The sequence below is a fragment of the Mus musculus genome, chromosome 17, assembly GCF_000001635.26.
Source record: "Mus musculus strain C57BL/6J chromosome 17, GRCm38.p6 C57BL/6J".
NCBI classification, from domain to species: domain Eukaryota; kingdom Metazoa; phylum Chordata; class Mammalia; order Rodentia; family Muridae; genus Mus; species Mus musculus.
This window is the reverse complement of record NC_000083.6, coordinates 10,766,102-10,782,655: the sequence shown is the minus strand read 5'-3', so window position 1 is coordinate 10,782,655 and position 16,554 is coordinate 10,766,102. Positions and strand designations below refer to the sequence as shown.

At 38.8% G+C, this 16,554-nt stretch overlaps 1 protein-coding gene across 1 annotated transcript in view; it reads left to right on the top strand.

The window, feature by feature from the left end:
• The window catches only part of Pacrg (PARK2 co-regulated), a 437,183-nt gene that overhangs the window by 57,536 nt on the left and 363,093 nt on the right, over window positions 1–16,554 (top strand). The window contains exon 2 of the mRNA NM_027032.2: window positions 5,387–5,521. Within this exon, the coding sequence (NP_081308.1) occupies window positions 5,387–5,521 (135 nt within the window). The remainder of the gene's footprint in view (window positions 1–5,386; window positions 5,522–16,554) is intronic.

The window sequence follows — 16,554 nt, the reverse complement described above, 5'->3', positions numbered from 1 at the left end:
GCTCAGTAATAGAGTGCTTGCCAACTGTGGTGTGACTTCTCTTGGAGACATGTATGCAGACAAATGTTACTGCACATAGGGCACTGACAACTGAAGAAACAAGCAGTTCTACCTATGTCTAGCTTAGTGAATCAATGAGCTCATTGGAGTTACATGTAGGAACATAGAGGACTCAAAGACAAGTCCACCCCCACATGGATGACAGCTCACAAAAGCTGCCTTCCTGGCCACTGTTTACAGCTTGTAAAACCTTGTAGAACCTTGGGGGTGAGGGGGAATCTCCTCAGTCCTATAGCATCTTTGACTTCTTATAAAGTTTTTATGGGTTTCTTGAGCCTCTCTCCTCTCCAGGATGAAAGCAGCCACACTAGCATCCACGGGATGGAGCTAAGGGTGTTAAACAAGGGAAGAAAGGAAACTTAGCGTTTCATAATATAAAATGGCTAGAAGTTCATATCACACCCAAACTCAGCAACACTGCAGGAAGAATGAAAAATCCAATCAATAAATATCAGCATTAGAACAGTGGAAATATTATATATGCATTAAGAAAGAAACTTAAGTGACTTGTGCATTGCTAATAGAAAGTCTCATCAAGTAAAGAAGATCAAGTGGATGTTTTAGAATGAAAAGCAAAATGAAAAAGTTTTTCTATGTCATCGTAAGACTATCTTGGTTCTGTAGCAGGGTAGAAAGGGCAAAAGGGAAAATCTACAGACATGAAGATCTAGCCGCAGAAATCATCCAACCTAAGCAACAGAGAAGTCTTGAAAGATAATAGGAATGTAGAGTCCGACATCTTCAAGATCTGAAAGGAGGAAGAAAAGAGGTCAGATCTGAGAGGCATCCAAACCTTCCAACTTTAGTGAGAGAGCAGTAATCTTAGGGTTCACTGAGTTGAAAACTTTTTAACAGAAAATGCATACCAAGGTATATCAGAAAGTTCTGAACACTAAGACAAAGAAAGAACAGTGGGAGACTTAGAGAATAGTCAAACATTTTGAAGGATGACTTCTCCCCAGCAACCATGGAGGTGACGTGGAAGCGCTGTTATGTCTTTTGAGGTCTGAAAGAAAGAGCTGTGAGCTGCAAACCCTGTAACCAGCTGAAATATTGTTTCTGAATGGAGAAATGAGGTCACTCTCCGATGACTGCAAAGTACGAGAACGTGTTCTCAGCATTTCTTCCCTGAGACAAAGTCTAGGAGAGCTCTCACATCAGAAAGGAAGCATTAAAGAAAGAATTTAGAGACGTCTTGGGGGGAGGGCTGATGAGAACCTAGTAAGTGCAAATGAAATCCTAAATACTGAGGTTGGGAGAAAGTGAGGCTGTCTAGAGGAGTAAGCCATACCCGAGAGCCTGGGCTTTAATTCTGAGATCTGAGAATTATGTTTGGCAATTGAAGAAGGAGTTGTAAAAGTCTCTGATGTGACTCTTAATCATGTAGAGAAAAATTCTAGGTGATTATAATATGAATAGCTAATAATTGAACATGTAGAGATGTAAGATTTCTACATTTTGTAAGAACAGTTAACATTGCTAAGAATTGAAATGTTATTCACATATAATATAATCCTCGGACTAGTCACTACAAAAAGCTTTATAGTGCTACATACTCAAAAACTGATACATCAAAATGTAACTCTAAATGTATCTAAGCAACTCACAAGAAGAGAGGTATGCCTCTCCTCTGTGTGCTAATATATATCTTAATTTTTCCCGAACTCGCATCTTTCTCCTAACTCCTGCACTGAAAATTCTGTGTTAAAATATCTTTAGTGTCCCAATCTGCATAATATAAACAGAAAAAAATGGTATGGTTATAATAATTTTAAGTAAGGTAAACTTCAAAGAAAAATTTCTAGAGACAAAAGGACATAATGAAACATAAGTCTTTCTAGAAACAATACATAGTAAAAATTGTCATTCTACCAAGAAGTCATAAAAGTCCAAAATGCCTATATATATATTAGAATATTGGGCAAATCCACAATTTTAGTTGGAGGTACTCCTCTCTCAAAACTTAAAAATAACAGTTGGAAAATCCCAAGAATACAGAGACTCTCAACAACTTTATTAGGAAATAGGACCAAGCTGGTTGGATGAGAGCCTACACATATCTGGGATGAGGTACTCTCAGTAGAGGGATTGCCTCTGTCAGCTTACCTGTATGCAAAATTATAGGGCCTTTCCTTGGTAACTGTAGATGTGGGAAGGTTCAGCCCACTGAAAGCAGTGACTCCCCTGGGCAATTAGTCCTAAGTTTTGTCAAGAAGCAGGTTGAGCATGACATGGAAATAGACACAGTTAGCATCGGTCCGTAGGCCTTCTGCTTTGGTTCCTGCCTCCAAGGCTCCTGCCTTGAGTTCTTGCCCTGACTTGCCTTGGTGATGTACTAGGACTGTAGGCTGAAATGAACCCTTTTGTGCCCAACTTGATTTTGGTCCTAGTGCTTACTTTTCACAGCAATAGAAGTCAAACTATAACAAGGTCTAATCAAAATATCCAGAGTGCCTTAAACAGTAACAGCAGAACACAGATGTATTATGAATGTCTACGGAATATTTACCAAATTAATCCATATTCTGGATCATGAAGCAAACTTTAAACCTCAGCAAACTTTAAAAAACTCAAATCATGAAAATATACCTAGGTAATCCACAGAAATCCAGGAAATTTTTGAAAAGCATTTGACTACGTGAAAACGACGTGCTACCTAACAGACTTGTAGGCCACCACTAAGGGTGTTGACAGAGAAAGCTACAGCAGTGCATAGTACACTGACAAAGAGGGAAAATCTCCAATCAGTCACTTAAACTTCCATTTAAAAGACAGAAAGACAAATGCAAATCAAATTAATAAAAAAAGAAACAAAACCCCACCAACTATACAGTCAACATCAAGGCAAAGAATGGGTCTCCATAGAGACACAGCAAACATGTAGCAAGACTGATAGAGATACATGGATCTCCGAGTCTCAGAGAGGAATAATGATGCCATCACATAGCCTGAAGAGATGAGAAGCATGCTGACCAATCATTTTGATAGTCTAGATGAAATGAGAAAATCCCTCAGAAATATGAGCCCCACTGTACAATAGGAAACATGATTCAAATATCTGTTTAACTTAAGGAAATTGAATTTATATTTTCCAAGTCTCAAACCCTCGTTATCAAAGGTAGCAAAAGAAAAATCACACAAACATATTAACCAATGTAAAAATAGTGTTAAAAACCTTGGGAGAAAGAAAGGGGGAAAATGTAGGAAAATCCTCTTGTTACTTGACACTGATCACTTACAAAAAAATGTACAGTTTTAATCATGCTGTCCCCAAGAGGATATATTTAACCCAGATATATTTAATGGTGAATGTTTAACATACTGTGGTATACCCATGGCATAGAATCCTCTCCAGGATTACAAAGTATTGACCTATCTTGAAAAACATGATGTATGTGAATCTCAGAAATTGTATGGCTGGGGAGTCAATCCCAATGGTTCTCTACTGTATGATTCTTAGAATATAGCCAGATTCTAGAAAGGAGGAAGAGACACCTGCTGTCAAAAGAGAGAATCCAGACTGGGACTGGTGCAGAAGGGTATGGCCACCTAAGGGGAATGGAGACCCTATGATCATCTATATCAGTGTCAGCAGCTTAATTGTGACCTAGTCTTATGGCTTCTCAACTTATCACTAAAGGGAAACTGGATAAAAAATAACTAGGGTTCCTGTAATATTTGCTCCAAGTTCATAGGGATCGACAGTTATCTCAAATAAAAGCCAAATAAGAGAAATAATAATAATAATAAACAGGACTTACACTGCCCAGTCATCTAAAGACACTAAAATAACAACACACACATCCTCACACTAACAATTCAGGTGTGCCACAGAACTATCATTTTCAGTAAATACATGCGCTCTCATGACACCTTTACTCTGGCCAAATTTTCCCTTCTTAGATTGTATTTTATCTGTTTTTCTGATGGTGTTAAAAATGGGCCTAGGTACATGATAATTTTTAAAAGTAATTTCTTGGCTAAAAGAAAAAGAAAAAAATTAGACCTCAATCAGTTCACAAAATTTAGTACTCGATGAGGCAGTAAAGTCCCGCATCGCGGCTCAGGGACCTCAGCTGTGCTGCCCGGTGGTAACAATGGGACAGAAAGCAGCCTCGTCCGTGTCCAGCTCACGGCTCAGATGCCCGTGCAGCCAGAGCTGCCAGCTGTGCCTGGCTGCTTTTCAGAGTGAATTTCACATCTTGGGGAAGAAATGCTCATTCTCTCAGAGGTTGCCCATCAGTTAGATACTTCCTAGGAGTCAGTGCTCCACAAGCCTGCATCCTAAACTCCCACAGCTCCAAATACTAACTTTCATAGACTAGAGACAATAGGTTCATCTGATTTATTATATTATATGTATTTTATGACATTACTGCATGTTAATATATCCATTAAAATTGAAGTTTTAACAAAAACATTGTAAATTAATATAACAAATCAAACTAAGCTAGATTATTTGTCGACTATTTCATATTGTTAAAAAACAATTATGATCCTAATAAAATGGTATATAAAATGGCTGGTAGTTACCTTTTTATAATAAGTAAGGAGGATGAACATGTCCTGCTTGTCTGTACTGTAACAATTCAGTAGACTGCAGTTTTATAAATAGGTTATTTAACATTCAATTTTATAACATAGTGGGTTAGTTGAGATGTAGATAATGAAGATTTAAAAGATAGCACTCAGCATGAATAATTCTACAGAAAGCATTTCTTAACATGAAGAATACAGTTTGGGGAGAGAGAGTTTCTCACATAATTTATTCTAATAATGTTCCCTGGTGAACTGAGATTAGCAAATGCATCCTATATGCACCCATAGTCACTTTTCCTCTTGATAACCTTGCTAATTTACCACCCATTTTATATAAGACCCTATTATGCTATAGTTCTGTTGTTGGTACTTATAATAACATAGGCCATCATGTTACACACACACAGAGATAAATAGATAGATATTCAGAGAGAATTTAAAGGAAATATTTTAAATTGTTTCATCATCACCCAACAACATATATCAGATTTGAGTGTTAAATTTATAGTTATTAGAAATTATAACATAAAATTATTAACCATTTTAACACTCTGACCTCTATTGAATGTATCTTAAAATCTGGTTTCTTTTCCTCACACAAAGACATTAATGTGGCCTGTATAGTCATGCTTGCTAAAGTAGCTTAAGACAAAATAGCCTCCAATATGTTTATGGTAACCTGAGATTTCTTCTGTCCCTGGGTAAGCAGTTTAGACTTTCTTTTAAAGGTTTTATTTTATTTTAAGCCTATTTTCAAAGTTAAAGAGTATCTTTGTTTCCCTTCAAGGTGCGGGGTCCTCCAGTTGCAGGGGCATTTAAAGAAAGGCCGGCCAAACCCACCACTTTCCGAAAATGTTATGAGCGAGGAGACTTCCCAATCGCCCTTGAGCATGACTCGAAAGGAAACAAAATTGCCTGGAAGGTAAGTCCCGGGCACAGCTGTGACAGCCAGCTGCTGCTTGTGGGAGTGACACCCCAATGCCAAACAAACTTGGCTGTTAAGTAAATAAACCAGAGTAATTTCTCAGCAAACAAATGGTGGTGGGAGAGCTCTTAGGGCCCCCTGTGTCAGCCGTCCACCTTGACTAACAATTAAATTATAGCCCTCAAAGAAGAAAATGACAGCGTTGCTTTGCCTTGGAGAATTGTCCGCAGCCCAATTCATCTCTATTTTTATGAGAGCCTGGCAGCCCGGCCTGTTTCCAGCAGTCCATCAAATGATGGGCCTGGCGGCTGGACGCAGGGAGCAACAGCCATTTATCTCCCCCAGATTTCACCTTCCTGCAGGACACTTCCAAATGGAAGCTTTAATTACCTAAATGGATAGGTCAGGGCTATACCCTCCCTGGGATGCAGAGTGGAATACACAAGAAGGCGGCCCCTCTGTCCCGGCATCCACCAGAACAGGGCTGTCATCCTCGCCTGTTAGAGGCTGCCCTCGGCCAGCGAAGCCATTATGGCACGGACACTTTCACGACAAAAGGTTAATTGGCTTCAAAATAAATGTATTGCCTAATGACTCCATCTTAATGTGGCTGTGCCTCTTTTCCAAGACTTGCTGACGTGACTTGTGAAAACAAGCCAGTCTCTAGAGGGAGAAGGCTTTTACATTTAATTTGAGGAATGGATGTTATCGCTAACCACTTCTGTGATTTAATTATTTTTGTTATGAACAACTCACTTTTGGTGATATTTATCAGCTGAAAGGGCCTCTCCGCCCAAAGACAGCAAAGCCAGTGCAGGAGTACGAGTATCCATCACATCAGCTTGAGGAAAACAAAAGGTTCAGGCCAAACACCTTCGTTAAGAGAAGCAGCTGACACTTGAGCTGAAGAAGCTAGTATCTTTGTCTGGAGGTGGGAACTGTCCATAATTAGGAACAGTAAAAACAATCGGAAACTGTTGAATTTAAGAATCTATCATGCCAAATAGCTCGGGAAAGTGCATTAAACTTACCTTCCTCCCCTCCTGCTCAGGAAGCCAGAGCGAACTGTACTTTATCTAGTGTGTCTTTAGAATCATCTTTCCTCTCATCAGCAAGCATTTCTAGACTTGAAAGCAGTCATCTGAGCTTAGGTGCATTACCAACAAACTACTGTGCTGTCTTCAATATTGAGGTTTCTTGTAAATGTTTAAGTGAGGAGAGGAGGAAGGAGGGGGATTTGCTTTGTGAAGTGGATGGGTTGTGAAGAAAACTATCTAGCAAGTATACTTATTCTGGCTATGCTAGTCTTAACACAAGTCAGCATTAGCATCGTTGATATATTACTCAGCACATGGGTTTGTGTTTGATTGCCTGTGATCTGGCCCATGGATAAAAAAGCCTAACTAATGCTGAATTAGATTTTCTAATAGGTTACAGGTAAGTTGGTTAGGATGTTTTAAATAATTTCAATTGATACATAAATTACATTCACGAAAATTTGTAATATAGATTTATTTTGATCTCATCCAATAATGTAACTTGAGAGGTATCAAGAAGCTAGAAAAAAATCCTTGAAAATAAATTATTAAGGAATAATTAGGGGCTGGAGAGATGTCTCAGCAGTTAAGAGCACTGACTGCTCTTCCAGAGGTCCTGAGGTCAATTCCCAGCAACCACATGGTGGCTCACAGCCATCTGTAATGAGAGTTGATGCCCTCTTCTGGTGTGTCTGAAGACAGTGACAGTGTAGCTACAGTATACTCATATACATAAAATAAATAAATCTTTGAAAATAGAAAGAATAAGGAGATGAATTTTTTACTTTACATTTACAAATCCAACATTCAATAAGGGTAAGAATTGTCTTTTGCTCGGAATTAATTTACTGGAACTACTATTGAGTATAAGACTGAATGAGTAAGCTAAGAAGCAGTGATAAAGAAAAAAACTATTTACCAGCACTGGCTGTATAACCGCATAAGTTTAGAGAGTTGTCTCATCCCAGAACCTGCGGGTGTCTGTCTTTCAGGACATTTTTGGTGTTTTACAGCATGACTATAACATGGACATAAGACGCTGATGTTATGAGACATACGCTTGTGGGCATTCAGTGTTTATTCCTGTGTTTATTCCCTGATGCGTTGACTGTGGCATAATGTGGAGCATGGGAGTTACTTAGTATATCATTTCTAATGATGGGGCTTTGATATTAAAGGGGGGAAAACTGATCTTGCACTGTATTTATCTGTGTATGGACACAGAACAGGTCTCCATGAAGCAGATGTCTTTTCTTAAACCATAGCTCCTTTATCACTGCAAACTGTCTAAGGACAAAATTCCCCTAGGAAGTAATAGGCCTTTCTCAATACTTCTCAAGATGGTTGAGGACTTCAAGGGCACTTCCAAATGCCCTGAGAATGTGTACAATCAGGCAATAAAAATTCCAAAAGTCCTGTAGCTTTGAAATACCTAGTACTCTCTGGCCATAAGCCATGCTTAAGGCTGTCTCCTCATTCAGTCTGGCAGTTCCACTCTGTTAAAGCACAGGGATGTCTGCCCAAGTCATCAAATCCCCTTCTCCTTGTTCAAGATTAGCTGAACCGGCCTTGTAGAAGAAGCAAAGGCAGCTGTGGAGTTGTTACCCCATAAATTACTTAATGCAGTCAGAGGCTAGAAACCAGAGCTAGGAAAATCCCACTTTCTGGTCCTCATCTTGACTTGATGGAATACTTTAATGTACATGAAAATGCCCATTTGTTCCACATGCAAAACAATATGGAGAGCTGAAACCTTTGGCTATCCACTTGATCCTCCTCCTTACAGAATCTCTAAAGATCAGAAGGTTGCCCAGCACAAATTTCTGTAATTGTGGGAACATTTCACAGTTACACTCTGCTGCAGTACAACTGGCCATATGTGACCATTAAGCTTCTGAAATATGCCTACTGAGACTGAGAAACTGAATTTTTAATTTTATTTCATTTTAATTAATTTTGATTTAAGTCACCACACGGTTACCACATTGAGCTGGAGAATGCTAGATTAAGATCATGGGTATGAGACATAAAGGCTGGGTCTATTGCTCAGAAAAATGATGACCACATAAAATTATTATTATTGAAAAGGAGAAGGAAGGTTACATCTGTGTGAGTTTTGCATAAAATAATTTCTTGATAAACATGAATAGAAAATATGTATATAGCAGAAGCTTCTATATTCTTGCCCATTACCCATCTATTATCTCTGAAGGATGACTAGATCTAGTCTAGAATATGAAGCTTACGCCAAGTCCTGGAATTCATTTTAAACTTGTTAATGTAAACTTTTTAAACACATCTAAGGAACTCTTGTTACCAGTTAATGCATCCATGAAGAAGCGTGGTGCTAACATTTTCTACATTTCTCTTGATACTGCTAATAGTCAGGAAATAGGGCATTTTATTTTGTGGCTGATATCTTCACTATAGATATAAGCACAGAAATGGAAAAGAGACAGGTGGTCTAGATAGGGTATGATCCAGATACCAGCATGGACAACAGAGTTTAAAACCTATATTTGAGTTTTCTTATGGTAATGCCCAGTCTTCCACTTCTCATTCTAATATAATTTGAATCACAAGGACAGTGGCTGGTGTGGGACAGGTGGGGCTCTACGTAAAGGTCCCATGTGGACATTCTGGAGACAGAATGGTTACAGAGAAGCACACACTATCTGCCCCCTCTCTGTGTGCTGCTTCAGCAAGGATTGTAGACTAGTAAGCCTGGAGAAGGCCTCCTGGGCTGGAGAGGGGGTTAGACCAGATGTTAGAGCTTGGGCTGTAGAGGAATTACAGGGAAATTCACATAGCTTTCTGGGCATTGCTCCCTCGATGCTGCCTCAAGGCACTGTCCATCTTCCAGCCATCTCGTGTGAGATCGGGTGTCCCCCTCCTGTGTTCTGCTCAGCTTACCCTTCTCTGCCTCCTCTTCCTTCCCCTCCTACTTCCTCTCTCTTCTCCTCCTCCTAACTGATTTTGATTTCTAGATCCATGCTCATTCCAAAAGCTTTTCTAGAGCAGACCGAAATGTGAGGTCACCTGATGGTCACCTGAATAAACTTGAGATGAAATTCATTTTTTGCCCACTCAGAGGCCAATGGAAATATTAATCATAACAGGATCTAAGAAGTGCATAGTTTTATTATAACTTTGGATTACAGAGGTTTTTTTTAATTTAATATTTGAACATTAACTCTTTTAAAACAGTCACTTCCATAGAGAATTTGGAAGAAAGAGTTAGGGAAAATATTATAAGCACATTAGCTTTAAAAATAATCTATGTTATATTGTAAACACATTTTAAAGATGAAAAGAGGTGCAGACACTCTGAAGTGTCTGGAAATTTGTCCATTTTATCATCATTTTGATAAAGTAGATATGAATCTAGCTCACCGCTATCAGTCCATGACACTTTGCTACGTGACAGTGCACACATGACACATACTAAGAAGTTTTGTTCTCTACTAAAGTTCCAAAATATCAACTTAAGGATGCCTACATATTACCTGTATTTGTCTAAGTAATAGACAACCTTTAGCCTTCTGGGCAAAATATTTTGCACTGCACCTAAATCATAAAGCTCTCAAGTTATCATAAAAGGAGAGACCCCAGCACGGACTCTGAGTTCCCACTCTTAGTACCTCAAAGCCACCCACATTGCATCATTCAGGAAGTCCTTGTCCAGAGAAGCAAGCTAACAATGGCTTCCTGCTCCCCCCCCCCACACCCACGTTATTTAACATGTAAATAGTTTTCAGTAGTCACTTATATGCAGTAGAGCAGACACAAGCAAGTTAATGTTAGAATGGGCCTTGATAGCCTCTACTTGACTCTTCAATGACCCATCAGCAAATCAAAAATTCGCCTTGAAAGAATTCATTCCTCAAGGTGAATGTGTTAATTATACAGCTGCCTATTGATTAAAATTCTGCTCATAAGACTGTTTCTTTATAAAAAAATGTATCTTAATATTAATGAAGTAACTATAAATATTCCCTTGTAACAAGTTTTAATCAATGTTTATCTATATAAGTCAATTGTATATGTATGCCCCACTTTATTTTAAAACTTGCTTTATGATATTTTATTAAAAGAAAAAAAAAAGTACCTGAAGTTAGGAAAAACGAGAAGATAAAACTGGGGTTAGGATTGGGACTGAGGTTGACTTGTTAAGAAGCAAGAGAAGCACGGGCTGAGTAATCCTGAGGTGAAGTCCGGCTCCTGAGGTGAGGTCCCGCTCCTGATTCCAGCTGTGCTCACTCCCCTGCTACCAGAACAGGCTCTGGCACGGTGCAGGTGCCTGTGTTCTGTGAATGCAGCTTGAGCACACCAGAGCACATTACTTTTCTAGTCACTAATGCAAATCTCTGTCTTTAAATTTCTTGGACTCATTTTCCTAGTCTAGAAGACAATAATGCCATTCTTTTTAATTATGGGAGATCCAAGACGTTTGTTTTATAATTATTAAGGTAATTATATTTTGTGAAGTACTTTCCACAGCAAATTTTAAATAGCAGTTTTCCAGAGGTCAAGACTTCTAGAAAAGAAGCAGGAAGAGCAGGAGCAGGAAGTCTGACTTGAGTCCATTGTATTTTGTGGTTTAGAAATAATAGCAGTAGTTGTAGGCATGGAGAACATTGGTCACGAGGACTCTCCTCAGGCTATCACCAATGCTTTCCCAATGCTTCTTCTGTCTATCTCACTTCCAAAGTGACAGAGACAAGCTCACTTCTCTTTCTAAATGACTGAAAACAAATGACTGACTTGAATATCTAAGTCAGGAAAAGATATGCACAAAAGTAAAGATATTTCAATTGGTCTTTAAAGGGACCAGTGAGTGATGTGGCTTGCGTGCCCCCATTCTGTGCTGAGCGACAGCCCATTCACTGTCCTCCACTGGGGCTCCTTGCGTTTTTTAATCCGTTCTTATCCTCAGCATCATTGGTCTTCATGGAATATAAAAACCCTATCAGAATGACTATTTTCATTGACATAACTGATAATTCCCTAGAGGGAAAAACAGTTACTTAATATAATTATTAAAATGTTTGCTGGATTTCTTACAATTAAAATCAACTTCAAACCATGATAGTTCCTTATCCAAGAATATTATTGCATTTTAAAGTAAGTCACACTATAACATGATGCCACCCCATTTATTGGCCATTGGGGTGGTCACTCATTTCTGCAATTTTGATTTATAATTTAGTTCTTTAATGCCTTCAGTCTCTTAAATGTTTCCATTTTTTAACAGATTAAAAAAAAATAAAGCTCAGCTTGTTGCCCTTAAGGTAATGCTGATATTGATTTCTGAAATCATGAAGGCAAATTTATTTGAGTTGAATAATTGGCTTTACATGAAGAAGGATGAATGCTCTCATGGAATTGTCCCAGGCTTCTGTTGCTTTTGAGAAATGCAAAAGCTCAAATTAGATAGCAGGATTTAGTAGAATTTATAAGGCAAATTTCACAAGACAAGTGACAACTCTCCTCATTTTTATAGGAATGAGATACCATGTTTCCATTGTTAATTCCTATGATTAATTAATAGCCAGAGTCATTCCAGTACTCCTGAAAAATAGACCTTTGGCAATTATTGTACAGTGCTGTGCATGGGGCTTTGTTCTTGTGCAGTGCTGTGCTTGGGGATTCTGGGTTTGTACAATGCTGTGCTTAGGGGTTTTGGGTTTTTGTTTTGTTTTGTTTTGTTTTTTCCATACACAAACCCATTCTTGTATTTGATGTAAATCGCTCCACCTCCAATGTGCACAGCTTAGAAATGCAGCCTGGTATGAGAAATAACTTGAATTTGGATGGGCTGGGTGACCTCTGAAGGTGGGTGAAAGGTTTTCTGCTGAATGGGCCAGTGCTCCCTGCCGCCAGCATAATTTATGTTAGAAATCAGTGTGAATGGCTCACTTTTATGGAGGAGAGCTGCTTGTAGCAAGCCTGCAGAAACAATTTTCCCCCAAGCCTCCATCTGTTCCTCAAACTAGGGCATATGCCATCTCATCGAGCTAGAAAGTCAACTGATTTATAACTCCTGGAAAGCCTGTAGATTGAAGGGAAAGGCCGACCGCCTCTCGCTGACAGTGATTTGTTGGTCATTGGCTAAGGACAGTTCATGTTACCTGGGGCCCAGGGGGAAACATGCGGTATTGTGAGTTGCAGATCTTGGTAGATGGACAGCCAGAAGAAAAGCAAAGTATCCCTGCTTCTCCAGCTGGGCTCCACTGTGAGGAGCTAAGAGAGGCCTTGGCTGATGGCTCAGAGGGTCTGGTAGCCATGACAGCTTGCTGTCTAATATCCTGGGGAAGAAATAGGATTGCTGCCACCCTCCAAGTAGTGACTCTTGCCACTCAGGAGTAGGGGCTCTTGAGTCTTTCAGCTGAAAGTGTGGGCTGTCGCCCATCAGAAAGTTCCTTCTGGAGACACAGAGAGCTCTTTGATAACAATTTCAGTATCTGCCTGGAAGGCGAATCTCAGGTTCCAGGCCAATCTGTGATTTCAGGAACAGCTTCCCGCCTGTACTACCGCTCATCCCTCACCATCGCCCTTTACTAAAGCATCCTGCAGCTCACAGCTTGTTCTACAGATTCCAAAGGGAATCTGGTTGACAGCTTGACCATGAAAAAGTATGTTATTGTTTCCTGTTGTTTCTTTAGAGTAGTCAGTAACTCCAGAGAGGGAGTGCATCTTCAGGTCTTCAGGTCTTCATTGTGTTGTTTCTGCTTTTCCTTCAGGCAAAATCTAAATCAAGTATTAACAAATAATTATACTAATTTAAATCCATTTCTGAAGCAACAATTTTAGAGGAAAATATTTCTACCTTTATCAAAAAGGCTGTCCTGACCTTGTAAGTTTAATGTATCAGTTTTGGTAAACTACTCAGTTGAGCTCATATATCTAAAATACACAGGGAAGGTGTCATTACTAATTATAATTTTTTGTTCTTAATATGAAATGTATATATGTTTATCTTATGACATATTAAAACACTGAAGAAGAGAAGAACGCATAAGTCACCATGGTGCCCCTTACTGAATGTAGCTGCTAACATTTTTGGAAGCATTTTGAACTCACTTCACCTCCTATGTCACTGACGACATAGCAGAGACCGTGTTTGTCGCTGCTTTGAGGTGTGTAATGTGAGTCTACACTTCTTTCTTCAGACTTCTAATTTGGCTACTCTAAAGGTAACATTTGCAAATGGACAGTAGAAAAATTACTGTACTGACAAGATGTAGATAGAAAATAACATTTATCTCAGCATATTCTGCTAGTCTTTTTCCTTCAGATACTTTTTATTTTACTTCCATGAGATAAAGTGTCATGTGAGAAGTTTCACAGAGTTCTGAAAGGCTGGTTTAAGAGACCATCACTGATGGGACACACCATTTTAGGGATTTCAACAGTGTTAAAACAATTTAACACAGAAAAGGCAAATGCATACAATTTTAAAAATAGAACTGTGATATTCTCTAAAATATGTCATAAATTAAATATAACAGTATTTATATATGTAGTATATGAAATTGTTATACTAATTTAGATGTGAATTTGTTTACAAGGATATCACATGAATGAATTAATGGTATTCAAGTTCAGCTTTTAATTTTTTTTTAATTTTGAGACAAGGTATTGTCATATAAACCTGGCTGGCCTAGGATCTAGGGTCCCCCTCTGCCTCTTTATCCCCCATAGTAGAATCACAGAGCTGTGCCTATGTGCTCGGGTGACAACCGCTTTTAATAATCAGCTTCATTACTAATGCCCTTGGAAAACACATGTTTCCATATGTGTCTGCTCTATATTAGCACCATGTGTGCTCTTCTATAATAATTCTCATGGTGAGATGCCCAATCTTGTGAGAGTATTTGTGTGTGTGTGTGTGTGTGTGTGTGTGTGTGTGTGTGTGTGTGTGTAGGATGCTTTCATAGTTCATTATGGATGAAGCACATTTTTGCTATTAGAAAAAAATGTACAACTATACAAAATCATTAAAAGTTAATCTTCAACCCCTAATGTAAGATATCTCCTCTCCAGCAAATAACCCTTTTATTTCCAGAATTGGCTTTAAGCCATACATTCCCAAGCAGAGGATCTTGTTTATGTACAACTCTCATGTCTATCTTTAAGCTACTTCATAAAAATCAAATGCTATTTATTTAACATTTAAATCTCCTCATGTTTTTAATGTGTAGTTTTTCATGTCCCACATGTATAAGACATAATCACCTTCTTAAACGAGAATGTCATTCTTCCTCGCCTCTACAGAAGGTAGCATCCCTGCATCCTTACGGATAAATGCTAGAGACTGAAATAGGCTGGGGCTCAGGTCACTCCTGAAAGCCTGCTCTTGTTTGCTTTGTGTGTGTATTGTTTGGAAACCCCAATGAGTCACCACACTATTTTTGATTATTAAAACTTGATCATTAATATCTTTTCAGTATTGCAAATTTATTAGCTATTTATTATAAGTCTTCTGTCTTGTGAGATTGTGGATTGTTATCTTGGTCAGGCATTTTCCAGTTCATTCTTAGAACAATGTTTGTGTGGGCTCCGTAGTTCTGTTCTGCCCCTCCACTGCTGCCTTCTCTTCATTTACTTTGTAAACTTCAGCAAGAATTTTCCTAAGCTTTCATATTCTCCTTAATATTGATCTACTATTACTTCCCCAGGTTTTAATAGTCTCAGGAAAACTGCAGAGCAGCTAACTAAGACTACTCAGTGTCTAGTGTGACCCTGTCGTCCAGTACGGCTGTGCTGGCTTGACAGGCTCTTCTGTAACTCTAGACACTACACTAGAGGGAACGCACAGTCTCCTGCACTCACTCAGCCTTGTCCTCCTCTTTCTGACCCATGGCATTTTACTCACAAGACACACTATTTATAGGACAAAACTGCCACCTGCTACCCGTACTCCCTCTCCCTACATCCTGGTCAGTGTTTGTCTGCGGTCTGGGTGAGAATTGGCTGAGTGGACATGACAATGGTAATGCTGGTGGAATGCTTTGGAAGCAAGGCAGGATTCCATCTTAAAGATCAACTGGTGCACCGTCACAGGCTGGCAACAGCTACTCCTTACTCTCCCACCTCCAGTTCTCATCAGTCTTACGCCTCTAACAGAAAGCTAGAAGCAGAAGATAGGAGAGCAATGAGGAAATCCACCACCTGCTTCTGAATGGCTGCTTCAGATTTCGAAATCACAAGTTGACTGTAAACCATGTGGTCTTGAACCAGTTCTTTGCACCTTTTTCTCTCAACTATGTTTTCTGTTTCGATTGCATGCGGGATTTTTCTGTGGGAAAAAAAAAGTGGGATTCTTTTTATAGATCATTTTTCATAATATGGAGAGGAACCATGTCAGAGACCCTCACTGGGGACTTAGTAAAACCACCAAGTCTAATTTAGTTTGTGCGTTATTGGAATGTATCCCATTACAGAGAAGCTATGCAGTCTCATCAATGCTTAGCCAATGGTGACCTGTCTAAAAGGAACTGACTTTCACAATGGAGGTTTCAGAGTTCTGGGCCCTGTAACCTGGTGATGCAGGCATGATGCTAAAGAGAATGTCATATGGAATAGAAACTAAAATATCAAAGAGTTCATTTTATATCAAGTCTTAAATTGATTTTTTTGCATAGCTTGCACATTTTAAATCCTGTATGTACTGAATGCTGTTGCTTTAATGACATAGCCCAAATTATGTCTATAGATAAACATTTCAAATTGCAAGGCTATCATAATTTTACTGTTTTATAAATTGTGTTTGTTTTGGTTAATATAATTTTGGCATTTTACTTTTCTCCTATTTCAGTTATTTGATTGCTATATACATTTAATAAATTTTGTATTTAAAATGACCTTCAAAAGATTAATCTATATAATCTCTATATCCACATTTTGTGGGAATCCCAAATACCAATGAGGCATTACTAACTCCAGCACCCAGCTTCATATTTTAAAATGAATACTATTACATATTTTCCT